This window comes from Dendrobates tinctorius, unplaced genomic scaffold (genome assembly GCF_039654945.1).
Source record: "Dendrobates tinctorius isolate UK_male_01 unplaced genomic scaffold, ASM3965494v1 ptg000016l, whole genome shotgun sequence".
In the NCBI taxonomy this organism is placed as follows: domain Eukaryota; kingdom Metazoa; phylum Chordata; class Amphibia; order Anura; family Dendrobatidae; genus Dendrobates; species Dendrobates tinctorius.
In genome coordinates this window covers 87,732,397-87,750,926 of record NW_027361684.1, presented here as the reverse complement: position 1 = coordinate 87,750,926, position 18,530 = coordinate 87,732,397, and the positions used below count along the sequence as shown (strand labels likewise).

The following is an 18,530-nucleotide window of genomic DNA, read 5'->3' as shown; positions in this document are numbered from 1 at the left end:
ATTATTGTTATGCATTTATATAGCGTCATTTATTAAATGGAGCTTTACATGTGAAAAGGGGAAATATAGACAAGTATAATAAACATGTGTAAGACAAGGGACACACAAGTACATAAGGAGAGGGGACCCTGCCCGCGAGGGCTCACAGTCTCTCCCTCATCCCTGCCTCTTCTGCTTTCAGTAGACGGTGGCCTGGAGTGTGAGGTTCAGAGGGTTGCGGATTCTCGGAGGGTCCGTAATTCCTTCCAGTATCTCATCCACTGTAGGCGATACGGACCAGAGGAGAGATCCTCGGTCCCTTCTCGGGATGTGAAGGCGTTCCATCTAAAATTGCCTGGGAAGCCAGGGGGTCTGGTGGCCCCCCAGAAGAGGGGGTACTGTCACAGTGTAAGCACATTGCGGGTTGCAGTGATGGACAGGAGGCAGAGCAAGGGTTAACAATTTTAACAGTTTTAATTAAACAGGGGATTTACTCCTCACAGGGAGATGAATGGTTAACTGTGGGAATAAACAGTTCAATTGCAAAGGATATGCAGAGATAATGAACACGACAGTTCTTTTGAATCCAGCTAAAAAGTCACTAGTTCCTCAGACTGTAGATGCTGCTTGAAAGTCAGTAGCGCCAACAACAGCTGATGCGTTTCTTTTTCCCATAGGATCCTGTAGACCACAATGCCCCGTCTTCTGGCGGCAGCAGTCGGTCTCCATTACCCAGGGCCAGCGTTAGGGGCAGGCAGCTGCCTAGGGCCCCGGCTCCCCCAGGGGCCCCCAGCTAGTGGCACATCATGCAGCTGCTATGGGCCCCTGAGTCAGGGGGGCCCGCCTACCGCCACCACAGACTCCCCCCCACCACCGCATTGAACTATACCGGCGTCATAGACGCTGGAACAGTTCAAAGCAATGATGGAGGAAAGAGCGTCAGCTGATGCTCCCTCTCCCATTATTCCCCGCTCTGCCTCTGACATGGTGGGTGCGCGATGACATCATCATGCATTCACTGTTTGCCAGGCATTGCAGGCTGAGACAGGAGCCGCGAGGAGCATGGGCATGAGGAGGAGGGTTGAGGAGTGTTTTTTTTTAATGCAACAGTGACTGTGGGGCCATTCTCGGGGTGGGCTAAGATGCGGGGTGTGCTATATACCATGGTGCTGTGCTGTATACCATGTGGGACTGTGCTATATACCATGTGGGGCTGTGTTATATATTATGTGGGCTGTGTTATACACTATGTGGCCTCTGCTATATACTATGTGGTTGTGTTATATACCATGGGGGGTACATTATACATTATATTCTATGGGGGAGGCTGTTATATAATAAGGGGGCTACATTATTTCCTATGGGGGGCTGTATTATATTTATTATATTCTATGGGAGGTGAATACATCATACTCTATGAGGGGGCTACATTATTCTATATGAGGAGGCTACATTGTATTCTATAGAGGGGCTGCATTATATTCTATAGGGGCTAGATTATATTGTATGGGGACTTCATTATACTTTATGAGGGGGCTACATTATATTCTATTAGGGCTGCATTATTCTATATGAGGAGGGCTACATTGTATTCTATGGCGGGGCTACATTATACTATATAAGGGGCTGCATTATATTCTATGGGGGATGTTGTGAACTCATTTTCTGGTTTACCTCTAGCTTCTGGTGAGGGTGGTGGAGCTGGATGTGTTGACAGAGGAGTCGTGAGTTCTCCATCCGGGCTCCCTCTAGTGGTAACAATAGGTAATGAAGCTGATCTAAATGGCAGAGACCTGTCACCTGAGGAGGAGGACTGTGAGTGGACATCAGGAGTCTCTGACTGGATTTAAGACAGCCGACTCCCTAATTTTGTGCTGGTGATTTTTTCCTGCCCTGAGGTTCTGGTCTCCAGTTCTGTTCCTGCCTTCTCAAGCTAAGTGTGCTCTGCTATTTTTTCACATGAGATTTGGTCTTGTTTACTCAGTTTTTGTGGTCAGCCGGCCCCTGCTGGGGCTGTGCTGAATTTCCATTCTTATGTTTCTGTTTATGCCAGTTTGCTTTTGTCCCTGATCAGATTGGTCTCTTTTTGCTCTGTCTTCAGAATATACCAGAGTGCTGATATAGGGAATTGCAGTCTAGTGACTTCAGGGTTTTTGTTATCAGAAAGTGTTGGACATTTTTTGGCAGGGTTTTGTGCGTGATTGCAGACAGCATCTTTCCTTTCCTGTCCTTTCTAGTTAGTGTGGGCCCCATCGTTTGCTCAGCCTATTTTTCTATCTGTGTTTGTGTTTTCATCTTGTCTCACTGACAATATATGTTTGGGGGCTGTCTATTGCTTTGGGGTCTGCTCTGGGGCAGTTTAGATTTCCCCTTTTCCTGCTTTAGGCTTATTTAGTTCTCCGACTGTGACGAGGTGTCTAGGATCATCGTAGGTACGCTCCACGGCTACTGCTAGTTGTGTGGATAGGATCAGGGGTCTGCAATCCGCTTAGTTACCAACCTCTCTGGTTTTCTGTGGCTTAGCTTGTTTTTCCTCATTGGTGACTTATTCATAACAGGGGGGCTGCAGTATACTCTATGAGGGGTGTTATGAAAGGGTCCCTGAGGAAAAAAACAACACAAGCTAAGTCTCAGAAAACCAGAGAGGTTGGTAACTATGCAGACTGCAGATCCCTGATTCTAACCACGCAACTAGCAGGAGTCGTGGAGCGTTCCTACATTGGTCCTAGATGCCTTGTCACAACCGGAGAGCTAAATAAGCCTAAAGCAGGAAAAGAGGAAAACTAATTGCCCCAGAGCAGACCCCAAAGGAAAGACAGCCCCCCACATGTATTGACGGTGAAACAAGATGAAAACACATACAAAGGCAGGAAAATAGGCTGAGCAAATGATGGGGCCAAACTAACTAGAAAGGACAGGAAAGGAAAGACACTGTATGCAATCTGCCAAAAACCCTACCAAAAATAATGTCAACACATCTGATAGCAAAATTAACCCTGAGGTCACTAGACTTCTCCCACTATATCAGCACTCTGAAATATTCTGAGACAGAGCAAAAAGAGGCCAATCTAATAAGGAAAATAAAAAAGAGCAAATTGGCAAATACAGATAGATAAGAGTGGAAATTCAGCACAGCCGGGCTGGCTGACCACACAAAAAACTGAATTGACCAACAAGAGCAAGTGTGAACATTAGCAAAAACAAACTTAAGAAGACTGGAACAGAGCTGAGTCCAAGACCTGAGAAGCAGACTGAATCACCAGCACCAGGATAGGGCGTCGGCTGTCTTATATCAAGTCTGATACTCCAGAGATCCAATCGTTATCCTCCTCCTCAGGTGGCAGATCACTACCAATTAAACCAACCTCACTACCTCCTGTCACCCCCAGAGGGAGAACGGAAGGAGAACTCTCAACTGGTGGAGCAGAAAATGAGCTCATAACAGAGGGGGCTGCCATATATGCTATGGGAGGGTTACATTATATTATTTGGGGTGGCTGCATTATGCTCTAAGGGGTTGCTGCATTATACTATAAGTGGGGGGCTGCATTATATTCTATGGGGGTTACATTATATTGTATAGTGGGGCTGCATTATACTCTGTGGGGTGGCTGCATTATGCTTTATGTGGTGGCTGCATGATACTATATGTGGGCTGCATTATACTGTATTGAGGACTATGGGGAATACATTATACTATGTGAAGAACTATGGGGTGCATTATTTTATGGGAAGTGAATTGTACTACATGGATGACTGGCGGTATATTATACTATATGGAGCACTATGAGGAGTGTATTATACTATATGGAGGACAGAGCAGTGTATTTTAATATATGGCGGACTATGAGGAGTGTATTATATTATATGGAGGACTGAGTGCATTTTAATATATGAAGGGCTATGAGGAGTGTATTATACTATATGGAAGACTATGAGGAGTATATTATACTATATGGAGGACTACGGGGAGTGTATTATACTATATGGAGGACTGAGGAGTGTATTATACTATATGGAGGACAATGGGGCACATTATATTATATGGAGGACTATGGGGTGTAAACTGTAGATGTGCTACTGATAACTTGATACTGTATGGGGACAGACTGATCCATTAGTGATCATTCTGTCCCCATCATTCTTTCTCAGAGGTGGAAAAAGGCCAGGAGACAAGTGTCGAATGACATAAATATTGTCGATCACACTCATTTAGCGGCCTGAACTCAGCGCACATAAATAAAATCGAAATGCTTTTGTGTGATGTGCAATATGTTAGTATTTGGGGCCCCATTTTAAACTTTGCCTAGGGCCCCACTTTGCCTAAAACCGTCCCTGCCGGTACCTTCCACTGAGCCTCCAGTCCATATGCTGCAGTAGCTAACAAGGGTGCGGGCCACATTCCTGTACGAGCCCAACGTGGCTTGGCAAATATAAACTGGCAAAATCAGGGTGCAAGTGTCTGTCCCGTACCTGGTCACTCTTATGTGGCACGTGCAGTGTACTCATGGACACGAAGCGTACGGAGCCTTACTCTCTGGTAGTCACCGGGCACACACTGCACGTCTCTCTCTTTCTCTCTGGTCCCTGCTGTTGGCAGCAGGAGATGGTGGACGCTGGTCTGCGCGATGCTGATGCTCCCAGGATGGAGCACTCTTCTCTCTGAACTGCTGCAGCATGCCCAGCTTCTCTCTCTCTGCAGCGGTCCCTTTGCAGACGATGGGGGCCGCCACAGCGCCGGTACTTGGTGGGGGGAGAACGGAGCATGCCGCTCACCTCACTGCTCCCCTCTGCTGTGCGAGCTTTAGCTTTATATCTCCCCGCCCCCCTTGGTCAGGAAGTTGGTCCGGCTTACTATTACTTCCCTCAGGCAATAGGGGATCCAGCCTCGACAGTTTCAGCCCCGGAAAGCAGGAACCCGCGGTGCGGTCCTCTTCCTTACAACGGTTCCGCCCCTCAGTGTGTCTGAGATGCCATTACTGACAGCTTGGTCATCCAATCTGGTATAGGGGTGTGCTCAAGCTGTCGGTACTTTGATTGACAGCTTGACTATCCAATATGGTACAGGGGCATGCTGAGGTATCATGGCAAGAGCGCCACAGTCATGGCAAGAGATGCAAAAACTGCTTGTCCATGAGAAGCAGAAGTGGATAAATGCTGCTAATGAAGAGATGGAGTCCCTTCACCAACTCCAGACATGGGAGCTTGTTGAGCTACCACAAGGAATAGGAGCTATCGGATGTAACTGGGTCTTCATAAACAAATATGTCTCAGAAGGTAAAGTTCACCGGTTTAAGGCAAGATTGGTCTCAAAAGGGTACTCGGAAAAGTATGGTGAATTATTATTATTATTATTATTATTATGATGCTACATTTTCTCCAGTTGTGAAGCAAACCACATTCAGAACTATAAAGTCCGTAGCTGCAGTTCGACAGATGAGAGTGAGGAATTTTGACTTCAAAACAGCCTTCCTACATGGTGACATTGAAGAAGAGTTGTACATGAGCCAACCTGAGGGATATATTAAAAATGGTGAAGAACATCTTGTTTGTAAAATGCAAAAATCTCTCTATGGACTTAAGCAGTCGGCAAGACTGTTTACTATTTTGTGTGACACCACTCTCAGATTTAAGTGTACAAAAATAAAAATTTTGAACATTGTAATTTTTGACAAATTTCCGTTTTTTCATAAATAAAGTTATATTGAATAATTTTTACCACTAACCTAACATGAAGTACAATATGTCATGAAAAAACAATCTCAGAATTAGTGGGATACGTTGAAGCGTTCCAGAGCTATAACCTCATAAACTGACAGTGGCCAGAATTGTAAAAATTGGCTTGGTCATTAAGTACCAAATTGGCACTGTCACTAAGAGGTTAAATATGGGGCCTCAAATGCTGACATATTTCACCATCATACAGAAACATCTAAGTTGCGGTTACACAAGCTGATTTCAAACTATTAATGAGCGGTACCATGTGACCACTGAAGGAAGGAGCATAAGACCGGTAGAAGCAGGGGGGCTGCAAAGACCACGCCGGGGGGGTATGACCTGACACCCCCGCTCCCCCGCCGACCCCCTGGTATATGTCTCGCGCATAAGCTGAGAGGGGGACTTTCAGCCCCAAAAATTGGGCGGAAAATCTCAGCTTGTACATGAGTATACATGAGTATATATGGTATATGACAAACACCCATACACTGATCTATACAACAAGCACACATCAGTATATACAATGGAGATACAAAGTACATACAACCCTGCCAGATTTTTGCCATTCAAAAAATCATACACAGAAGAATAATTTCATAACTTATTCACCCTTCAGTCCACGTTCGCACGTTCAGTATTTAGTGAGTTTTTTGCTTTGGTATTCGTAAGCCAAAACCAGGAGTGGAATAATCAGAGGAAAAGTATAATAGAAACACGTCACTACTTCTGTATTTATCACCCACTCCTGGTTCTTGCTTTTCTCAGGTTTACCCTTGGACTCAAAAGTTTTTACAGGAAAAAATATAAATATATATTTTAGGTCTTTGATGACCAGACGATGGGAAAATTTCAATTACTGCTTCCAGCAGTGGTGAGATCTCGGACTTATTTTATATTTTTTTCTCTTTTTGCATTTTAAGCAAATCATTTCTGATAAACTATTTTATGCGACGTCCATGGAAATATACAAGCTGTGTTTTTGCTATTTTTTTTATTATTGTTATTTAGTTGTATTTTACTGCAAAGGCCAGGGTCCATAAACAGGTTATACCACATCAAAAGAATCTAATTTTTCAAAGTTATCAGTCAGTAGAAGGGTAGAAACATTTTTCAACTGTAATAAATATATTATGGAACACTGATGAGACATTATGTAGAACTGTTCGTTCCTCGCAAACTGATGAAAAGACAAAAAGAAAATTGGCCTGCGTGGCTGCTAACAGGCCTAACAACGACATTAAAAGAGCTGCAGGTATTTCTGGCAAGTACGGGTTGTATACTGCATGTGACAACAGTCTCCCGTATTATTCATGTATGTTGCATTTGAGGGCAGGGTTGAAAGACAGAAGAAGCCTTTTCTTACAAAGAAAAACAGCCAAGCCTGGCTGTTTTGTCAAAACTTACATCAAGCCTCCGAAAAGCATGTGGGAAAATATGTTAAGGTCTGATGGGACCAAGGTTGATCTTTTTGGCCATAATTCCAAAGAGTGCGTTTGGCAACACTGCGCATCATCAAAAGAACACCATACCAACAGTGAAGCATAGTGAAGGCATCCTTATGCTTTGAGACTTTTTTTGGCAGCTGAGGCTGGGGCTTTGGTTAAGGTAGATGGAATTATGAACAGTTTCAAATAGTAGTCAATTTTGCATTAATACCTTCAGGCCTCTGCTAAAAAGCTGAAGTGGAATTTCACCTATCAGCACGACAACGACTCTTAGCATTCCTCCAAATCAACAAAAAAAATGGCTTCACCAGAATAAAATCAAAGTTTTGAAATGGTTGAGTCAGAGCCCAGACCTGAATCCAACTGAAAATATGTGGCTTGACCTGAATAGGGCGCTGATAACGGGATATTTCCTTTCCATCTGACAGATTTTGACCGTTGCTGATTTTGATTGTAACAGGCCTAAAATTACGTTATAAAATGTACCTATATATCAAGCCCCTTGTGTGTACAGGAGCCCCCCTGTGCTGCCACACAGACAAAAGTACTGTACAGTATATGGTCCTAAATGTTTGAATGTGAGCCTTATAATTCCTTCTGACAAAATTTCCCATAGTACGATTAAGACCTAAAATATAACTATGGACCCATGTAGACATGCAAATAACTAGGAACGAGCATTTCAGGGAATTGTTCAGTATAAGATGAGTGTTCTAGCATTTCCCTAGGTCATCTGTTTACAGCATTAACCACAATAGCTTGTCTGGAAATTAAACATTTGTCATTTAGCTTGTGTGTAGCCATTAGATGTTCTTTTAATGGTAGACTAGTCTAAATGGGCCCTAAGTAGCATGTAGAACAACGCTAAACCTGTTGTAACTAATGGAACTAATTGTTTTGCTTCATAAACACAATGATAAGTATTGATGATTGTCTTTTACGGTCAGATTGTTAATTTCATTGCTGCGTTTATGGTCCATTTAACATATTTTCAGGAATAGACATGCCACATTAAACAGTAGCTTTTCTCGATGCATTATAATGTGCCTGCTCCTCCACTAAGGTAAAAAGTCAATCCTATTAGTCCTCTGTGGTCTGATATTGGGTGAAGTCTTGCTGATTACAACAGGCAGTGCCCTGGTTCACCCAAGATAAAGTGAAGCCAAATGTTCACACTATTGATTAGCATTAACAGAGCTGCAGGATGCGGCTTCGCTTATTAAACTCCACCGTCTGCTAGTGTTGGGAAAACTGTGATATTCACTGTTAGCAAATTAGCTCAAATAAAAGCCGAGAACTGGAAAAACCAATACTGTCTCGTCGGTTGGCTCTACGTTTGTTATGCACAGATAAGGACTAGAAATAACGAAATACAACATACCAAGTTCTAATCCACGTGATGAAATTTATGTACATTTCCTAAACTAGACTTGTTTGCGTAATACATTTTTAAGAAAGTTATTCAATATCAGGTCCAGATAATTCTTCATGCTCCACTTTTCTAGATAGCATCAATTCATTCTAGGCGATGGGGTATACCAAAAGGGGCTGTTTGGTCTAGAAAACACACATTCGTATATTCTTTCAGGGAATCCTCAGTTAATAAAGCAGGTGTCCCCTGTTTAACCTGAGGCAACAGAAGCTGTTTCATTTTGGAGCCAACATAGTTATATAGATTGAAAAAAGACTCAGGTCCATCAAATTCAACCTTTCTCCACCAATTATAAATTCTTTGTCACTAAATTATCTACATCCCTTAATACCATTTGTGCTGAGGAAATTATCCAGCCGGTTTTTAAAAGCTGTTATAGTGTCTGCCATTACTATCTCTTGTGGTCGGGCATTCCACAGTCTGACTACTCTAACTGTAAGGAACCCTTTCATATTCAGCTGCTGGAATCGCCTTTCTTCCACCCGTAATGAGTGCCCCCTGGTCCTTTGGAAAGTCTTTTCAACAAATAAGTCGTGTGCCAGTCCTTTGTATTAACAACATTTGCTCTCACTGCATTAGGCCTCCTTCACTTGTCCTGGTGATTCCTGTACAGGTAAAAATAGTACCCATGAGATCCGTGGTCCATGCCCGTGTGTGCATATGTCACATCCGTTTGCAATCCGTGTACCGTCTGTATGTCTGTGTTTGCTGTGGGTGTGTCCGTGTGTTACATCCATGGGCCATCCGTGAGTCAGTGTGACACGTACCGGTGCCAGTGAAGGAGCAATACAGTTTGCAGTACAATCTTCGTTCCTCGGGGAGGCCTGTTGGCAGGTCTTTCCTTGGTTTCTCTGGCCTAGAACAGGAAGATAAAACTCTGCCTATATTTCACGCTCTGGAGCACGGGCATCTTATTAAATGAAAACTTCTAACACGGATTACACAAGAACCACACAATGGATTTCTTCACCCCAGGTATCATTTTAATCAGTGTAGTAGCGCCAACATGACAATGCCTGTAGTTTACTTAGCAAAATCCAGCTGATGGATTGTATTAAGCATTATATAAGTGACTAAAGTGGAAAGGAAAAATGTGAAATAAAAAATAATAAACATTGTGTCAAATACCAAAATTCAATAGAATGATCATTGTTAGACCATAAGTGTAATCTTCATTTGTGAATGTCCATACATAGTAACACACAAAACATGATCATCACGTGATCAAACAAAGTGCTTATAGTGCAATAAAGATGCAGAGTTGGTACAATCCTCATTGATGAGAGTGTATACGTACTGACTCAGAAAACATGATCATCGTGTGGTCAAAACAGTGCACATAGTGCTGTGAAAATTGCTAAAATTATTAATAGATAGTTCTTAACTAATTACAACCAAAAATATTTAAATAAAATTACAAAATAAAAAAATTATAATTAATGACATAGTATTCGGATGTTTTTCCTGGGCATTCAAAATGCATGAGTTTCTCTAATTTTTCATTCATTAAAGATGAACATTTCCTTCTCCAAACATGTTTGGGGCATCAGCATTATTGATTATCGACAGTTATTTTTATGTTAATTAATGGGAAAAAGAGGCCATTTGTCGTGGAGTATTTGTTCAATTAAAGGACTTTTTTTGTGTGTGTCTCTATTAATTTTCATTATGGGGTTAGTGATAGGGGTGTCTGATAGATGCCTCTCCATTAGTAACCCGAGTGCTTGGTGTCAGCTAATATTACAAAGCTGACATTAACCCCAAAATATTACCCGGCTTGCCAATGCACCAGGGCAAGTGGGAAGAGCTGTGCAAAGCACCAGAATTGGTGCATCTAATGGATGTGCCTTTTCTGGGGCAGCTGCTGGCTGCTTTTTTTTAGGCTAGGGGGCAATATCCATGAGCCTTCCCAGCTTGAAAATACGAGCCCCTAGCTGCTTGCTTTAACTTGGTTAGTTATCAAAAATGGGGGGACCCCACACCATTTTTTTTTATTATTTACTTAAATATCTTTAAGTCCCTGTTTACAATGGAGACCATCGGCACAACGCGATCACAATTGTGTAGTTCGACGGAAACAGAGGGAGGTCCCTCCCTCTGCAATGCCCATCAATGTCGCTGTGACTATTGACAACAGCATCAGAGGGGTTAAACTATCATGATTGGTGCTAGCAATAATTGTGGGCATTGCTGCAGGATGTCAGCTCTCATATAGAACTGACACCCGCATTTGATCGTCGCAGTGTTCGGCGTGAGCCTGAGCGATCATCGCGCAGTATCTGTACGGCAGTTTGCGGGAGCGCAGCTCACTCAGCGCCGTACATATACAACGCATGTAGGAAAGGGGTTAAAAACAAAGTACATTTTAATCAATTTTAATCTTGGAATAAAAATAATTGTCACAATTGGATGTGTTAAAATAAAAGGTTGCTGTGCTGAGATAATCTTATAAATGTACCCCTGCTATGTACTGTGTGCAGGAACATGGTCTGATCATACCACAGCTCCTTTTTTGCAAATTTATTAAAAAAGAAAAACTGAAATATCCCATGGTCATAAGTATTCAGACCCTTTGCTCAGTATTGAGCAGAAGCACTCTTTTGAGCTAGTACAGTCATGAGTCTTCTTGGAAGTGATGCAACAAGTTTTTCCACACCTGGATTTGGGGATCCTCTGCCATTCTTCCTTGCAGATCCTCTCCAGTTCCGTCAGGTTGGATGGTGAACATTGGTGGACAGCCATTTTCAGGTCTCTCCAGAGATGCTCAATTGTGTTTAGGTCAGGGCTCTGGCTGGGTCAGTAAAGAATGGTCACAGAGTTGTTCTGAAGCCACTCCTTTGTTATTTTAGCTGTCTGCTTAGGGTCATTGCTGTCAGGAACACCGCACTGCACTTGCTCACTGAGCCAGTGCGCTTGTCCTGAGTAAGACAAACTGTGCTAAGAGATACCTGTGGAGCGGGCAGCAGCAGAGAAGATGCATGCTTCAGACCCACAGGACCTAAAGCACGTGACTGCTGGGGGTGTGGCCTAAACTCCAGAGAGCAAGGAGCTGCAGGAAAACTCTTAGAATGGTAACTACGGAACAAAGTTACTAATTGGCATAGACAGGGACATAAACCAGATCAGGCCGGGGTCAAAGCACGAGATAGCACGACAATTACCAAAGGGCAAGACAGAACGGATAGTCAAGACGTAGCCAAGAAGTCAGAAACCAGAGAAGCAGATATACAGTACAGAATCAACAGGCAAACTCACAATGGGGGACAGAACCGGATCAGAACCATATAAGCAAGCTATAAGACAACGAACAGGCACACAGGGGTCACAACACTCGGCCAAAGGCAACAGTTTAACTGACAGGGATTGGAGTTTCCCAGGGCTATAAAAAGCTTTGCCTGAACCAAAGTGAGGCCACAATAATTAACCACAGGTGTGCAGGTCAAAGCCTGCACTGAGCTGAAGACATTAACCCCTGACGTGCAGGTCAAAACCTGCACTGGGATCATGACAATTGTCTTGTTGGAAGGTGAACCTTCTGCCAGGTCTGAGGTCCAGAGCACTCTGGAAGAGGTTTTCATCCAGGATATCTCTGTACTTGGCCTCATTAATGTTTTCTTCAATTGCAACCAGTCATCCTGTCCCTGCAGCTGAAAAACACCCCTATAGCATGATGCTGCCACCACCATGTTTCACTGTTGGGATTTTATTGGACAGGTGATGAGCAGTGCCTGGTTTTCTCCACTCATTCGGCTTAGAATATCACCAAAAAGGTCTATCTTCGTCTCATCAGACCAAAGAATCTTATTTATCATAGTCTGGGATTCCTTCATATGTTTTTAACAAACTCTATGTTGGCTTTCATGTCTTGCACTGAGGAGAGGCTTCTGTAGGGCCACTCTGCAATAAAGGCCCGACTGCTGGAGGGCTGCAGTGATAGTTGACTTTGTGGAACTTTCTCCCATCTCCCTACTGCATCTGTGGAGCTCAGGCACAGTGATCTTGGGGTTCTTCTTTACCTCTCTCACCAAGACTTTTCTCCCACGATTGCTCAGTTTGGCTGGACGGCCAGGTCTAGGAAGACTTCTGGTGGTCCCAAACTTCTTTTATTTTAAAGATTATGGAGACCACTGTGATCTTAGGAACCTTGAGTATTGCAGAAATTATTTTGTAACCTTGGCCAGATGTGTGCCTTGCCACAATTCTGTCTCTGAGCTCCTTGGCCAGTTCCTTTGACCTCATGATTCTCATTTGGTTTGACATGCACTGTGAGCTGTGAGGTCTTTTATAGACAGGTGTGTGCCTTTACAAATCAAGTCCTATCAGTTTAATTAAACACAGCTGGATGCCAATGAAGGAGTAGAACCATCTCAAGGAGGATCACAAGCAAATGGACAGCATGTGACTTAAATATGAGTGTCTGAGCAAATTGCCTGAATACTTATGACCATGTGATATTTCCATTTTTCTTTTATAATAAATTTCCCAACATTTCTACATTTCTGTTTTTTTTCAGTTAAGATGGGGTGCAGAGTGTACATTAATGAGAAAAAAAAGATTTTTTTTTTTTAATTTACCAAATGGCTGCAATGAAACAAAGAGTGACAAATTTAAAGGGGTCTGAATGCTTTCCGTACCCACTGTATATAGAGAGGTCAGCATGAGATCGCAGCTGATGGTTTCTGTAAGGAAAATATTTCCCTGCCTGTCTAAAAACTTGTTTTACCTCACAGAAAGAATCAGCTGTGATCCCCGCTGTAATGTCTGTATACTCTTTTGGTTCTTTACCTGCCCTGGAGATGTGGTATATCCGACCATATTCCTGAATAGTCGGACACATCCATTACACAGTACGCAGCAGAGGCACATTTATAAGATTATCTCAGGACAGGAACATTTTTTAATACATCAAAATATTTTTGTTTATGGGGCAACTTCTTTAGGTGTTATATTTATTGTGATTTTAGATTTTGTATAGAAATATGCACTTATATTTTGGTTTCTAAATGTACCAATGTGTCAGTTTATCGATAAAAGGGTGCACATGTCCTAAAGCTGAGCATGTTTTTTATCAGGCTTTATTTGCAATCTATTGTGGTTCTGCGTTCAGTACATTGAGAAATGCACCTAACAAAGATGTCTACTCTGCCCACAGAACCTATAAGCACAAGCTAAACCAGTGTCTGCAATACATATGATTGCTATAGCTTGTTTAGCCTCAATTCATTTACGCTTTAAAATAATCTGTTACAGCAAAGACGTTTGTTTTACTCTGTATGACGAAATGATATGTGACAGTTATTTCTTTTTTCAGGAATATTTAGATGAAAATGAAGAGGATTTTACTGACTCAATGCCACAAAAACCTGGCAGTTTACAGAGTGGATATTCTGTTGTAAGTAAAAGTAATGGACTTTATTTATTTTGTACTTATGGGCTAATATTAAATACTTCTACCAATTTGGTGAAAAAAATAACTAACTATCATCAGTATCCATAGCACTTTAATGTGATCATGAACTAATTCAAGTGTAATTGACAATTTGTAAAAGTTTGTGTGTATGTGTATTTATTATTATTACTATTTTTTATATAGCACCATTGATTCCATGGTGCTGTACATGAGAAGGGGTGACATACAAATTGCAGATATCACTTACAGTAAACAAACAATAACAGACTGATACAGAGGGTATATATACTGTGTGTGTAATATATATATTTTTTTTTTCTTTTTTTTCTTCTATGCATGTGCTGAATAGTGTTTTCCATCAATGGGGGTCTAGTTCCTGCGACCCTCAAAACTATGCTTTAAAGTCTTCTGCTCCTGTGCGCCCTGAACAGTGCCCAAGTTCTATAGTAAGTCTAGGTGTCTGTACAGTCACTCTCACAGAACTGTGTACAGACCCATAGACTTACTCTTGAGCCCGTACACCATTCTGCATGTGCAGTTTTCAGGAGCTGCAGATTACAGAGCAGTGCTTTGACCGATTGGTTGGTGTTTCAGGACCTGGACCCCCACCAATCAGCAGCAACTGTAATATAAAAACTTTATAAAATGACAGTTACATGTTAAGTGTCTCTAGGTAATAACAATAAGTCTATAAATACTAAACTTTGCAATAAATCTACCTTAATCATTCTCTTATGTTCTTATGCTGTCGGTTCCCAGCACACATTATTTCCGAGTGATTGTGATACATTTCATTAGATCCTCATGATTACTTCAAAGAACCAGAAAATTGTTATAATAAAGGAGAATTAAGTATATGACTAAATCTTTCATTTTTACAATTTAATGACAATAACAAAGGAACATTATAATTTTTAAAGCACCACTCCAGCATTTTCTTTTTATTTGAATGCTGGAGTAGTGTCACTAATCTAAGTTCCTTGATCCTAGTCTTATATTTACCAGCTGCCTTCTTCAGCTCTTCCCAGAACTGCTCTAGTCCAATCTCCATCTTCTGACTGACTGGAAGTCAGAGGTAAAGGTCACAAGCTCTCAATGTAAGTCTATGAGAACATTGTTCTGTTCTCATAGATTTAAATTGAGTTGTGGCTTCCGGATGGCTACTGTAGGTCACAATCTGCTGGAGACGACTGGCACGGCGCTGATAAAAGATGAAGATGGTGGTTGGTAAGTATAAGGCTAAGGGCAGGGAACTTAGATTGGTACCACCATTCCAGCGCTGCAATAAAAAAGAAAAATGGCTGGAGTGGTGCTTTAAGCTGTTTAATTCAGGGCTTTCATCTTTTTCTAAGCTTCCTTATTTGTTTCATTACAAAATATTCCATTAATTTCACGATCTATTCATTACTGCTAGTTATAATACTTAAGACCTATATATAGACCAAAGAAAATTAGGGGCTCTCCTAATTAAGCTTAAAATACCTTTTGAGAACTAAAGAGCATAAAGCCAAAATGCATTTCAATACATTTTTATTATTGATACAATACAAGAAGGTACAGTTGTGGCCAAAAGTATTGACACCCCTGCAATTCTGTCAGATAATACTCAGTTTCTTCCTGAAAATGATTGCAAACACAAATTCTTTGGTATTATTATCTTCATTTAATTTGTCTTAAATGAAAAAACTCAAAAGAGAATGAAGCAAAAAGCAAAACATTGATCATTTCACACAAAACTCCAAAAATGAGCCAGACAAAAGTATTGGCACCCTCAGCTTAATACTTGGTTGCACAACCTTTAGCCAAAATAACTGCAACCAACCGCTTCCGGTAACCATCAATGTCGTAGTCTTCAGGTGTCCAGCACCCAGGAGAAGTTGGGGGCACAACAGGCCCTAAGGGAGTCTTTTGTTGCGGTAACCCCCTGTAGCTACAGCAGGGTCCCATTCGTTAGCGAGTCCACGGGGACTCCAGTCCCCCCAAGCAGGGTAGTGACGTAGTCTGGAAGAGTGGCGGTTGGTAGGCCTGTGCAAAGAGTCTCTCCGTAGGTGAGGAGCAGGCCCCAACTGCCAACTGTAGCGGGGTAATGGCAGCCCTGGGCGGTGATGCACAGGCCGCAACCGCGGACTGTAGGGGCGGCAGTGGGCAGGCCGCCACTGTGGGCAGGATTGAAGCGGCGGCCACGGGAGACAGCGGACAGGCCGCAACACGCTGGAGCACAGTGGTATTGGCTGCGGACCACCGTGGGCAGGTCGTGTCCCCGACTTGGCGGGGGGTGACAGTCTCTGGTCGGTAAGTTTGGTACCTCCTCTCTAATGGGCACTGAGAATCTCCTCTCTGCTGCTGTTCTCCCCTCTGGTCTCCGTTAGCCGCTCTAGCTCTCTCACAGTCCAACAGCCTCTTGTTCAGTGTCTGGCGTGCCACCAACTGTCTCCCCTGCGCGCCCCTGCTCCTTTTATACTCGGCCCTCCCATTGCTGCCCAGTCACGCTCAGTCCTCTGCTATCCTCCTTTATTCCCCGGGTACTGTTTCCCTAGGAACCCAGATGACGGTTCCCTTGGTTCCGGTCCAGACAACCTATGGGGGTCCTCATCCCTACACTAGTAGTCTACCATGTGCAATAAACACCCACAGAAGATTGACATGCTGAAAATAAGTGTGCAGATACTATGGTGGTATATGAGGGCTGAATTGGTACCAAGAAGGGGTATTGCAATAATAAATACTCTGTTACACACCATTAAATCATATAAAGATGATCATAACTTGGAGTTATATACAGTGCGTTGCGAAAGTATTCTACTCCTTAGAGCTTTTAAACCTTTTACCACATATCATGCTTCAAACATAAAGATACCAAATGTAAATTTTTGGCGAAGAATCAACAACAAGTGGAACACAATTGTGAAGTTGAATGAAATTTATTGGTTATTTTAAATTTTTGTGGAAAGTCAAAAACTGAAAAGTGGGGCGTGCAATATTATTCAGTGCAGCAAACTCACTCAAGAAGTTCATTGTGGATTTCTGACTGATCCAATGTTGTCGTAAAAGACTAATGAAGATAAATATAATCCACGTGTGTGTAATCAAGTCTCCGTATGAATGCACCTGCTCTGTCATAGTCTCAGGGTTCTGTTTGAAGCACAGAGAGCATCCTGAAGACCAAGGAACACAACAGGCAGGTCCATGATACTGTTATGGAGAAGTTTAAAGCCTGGGTTTGAATACAAAATAATTTCCAAAACTTTAAACATCCCAAGGAGCACTGTGCAAGCGATTCATTGACTTTGGATTCGTTTGCAAGGTCTTTAGCCTACATGTTACATTGTATGAAAACATAAGTGGAAGTCTGAACTCTGAGATAGTTTTTGCTTTTCTGCCATTTCTGCAGCATATCCATTTGTCTGTGGAAATCCTTCTGGCCTCTTTGTTTACTTCCCAGTTGTTTCAGTCCCGGAGTCCTTAAGAAACTAATAAAACAGAATATATTTATTTTAGTAAAGGGGTGTAAAGTACTCACGCCGAGAAAATCCCTGTTACTAAAAGGATTTTTGCACCAAATAGTGGTCCCGTTACACTAAACGACGCACCTGCGATCCTGACAACGATACGACCTGGTCAGGATCGCTGGTGCGTCGCTACATGATCTCTGGTGAACTCTCAAACAGGCAGACTCACCAGCGATCAGGACCAGCGAGGACACTGGTATCCAGGGTAAATAGCGGGTAACTAAGCGTGCCACTTCCTAGTTATACCTGTTGCTTTCATCTGTATCTTCACATGTACCACTTCACAAAGGGAATCTGTCACAAGGATCCTCTCTCTTGAGCCGCCCATATGGCAGAGGTGAAATAAAACGGAATTTACTGATGACATGATATCTGCTATCCATTGACTAAGGCTAGGTTCACATTAGCATTTGAGTCCGCAGTGTGGTGCTGCGGACTTCTTTCCTTAAGCTCCACCTACTTCAGTATGCATCCATATTGAAATGGAAGGAGTATCATACCACTGCAAATCTACCAAGACCCGACAGTCCCTCTAAACTTTCATCTCAAACAAGTAGAAGACTGGTCAGAGATGCAAGTAATAGAAAAAACTGATGGCACATCTAGAACTAGTCTGAATAGGTGCATACCAAAAGGCAACTTACATATCCAATTAGAAAATGGTAGCACACCAAATATGAAATATGTGAAATATGAATAGCAAAATGGCTTTAGTAATACATTTCATTGGCTTTTATAAGGCATATCAAATATGAAATAAGTGAAATATGAATAGCATAATGGCTTTTGTAATCTAGAAAAACATATGAGATACTTAGCACAAAATTTGGCCAAAAGATGTGAGCCCATTCACCAACGACAAGGTGATCTCAGATTGAATGGGTCCCTATACTGACTGCCTGGTGTGAACTGACCTCTGGCTAGTAACATGATTTCATATTTGGTGTGCTACCATTTTCTAATTGGATATGTAAGTTGCCTTTTGGTATGCACCTATTCAGACTAGTTCTAGATGTGCCGTCAGTTTTTTCTATTAC

At 42.3% G+C, this 18,530-nt stretch overlaps 1 protein-coding gene across 4 annotated transcripts in view; it reads left to right on the top strand.

Annotated features, from left to right (window-relative positions):
• SYTL5 (synaptotagmin like 5) overlaps nucleotides 1-18,530 on the top strand; it is a 378,504-nt gene that overhangs the window by 253,305 nt on the left and 106,669 nt on the right. For all 4 annotated transcript variants that reach the window (XR_012228981.1, XM_073566026.1, XM_073566027.1 and 1 more), the window contains exon 12: nucleotides 13,886-13,966. Coding sequence is in view for 3 of the 4 variants with exons in the window: in XM_073566026.1 (XP_073422127.1) it covers nucleotides 13,886-13,966 (81 nt within the window). In the remaining variant the exon portion in view is untranslated. The remainder of the gene's footprint in view (nucleotides 1-13,885; nucleotides 13,967-18,530) is intronic.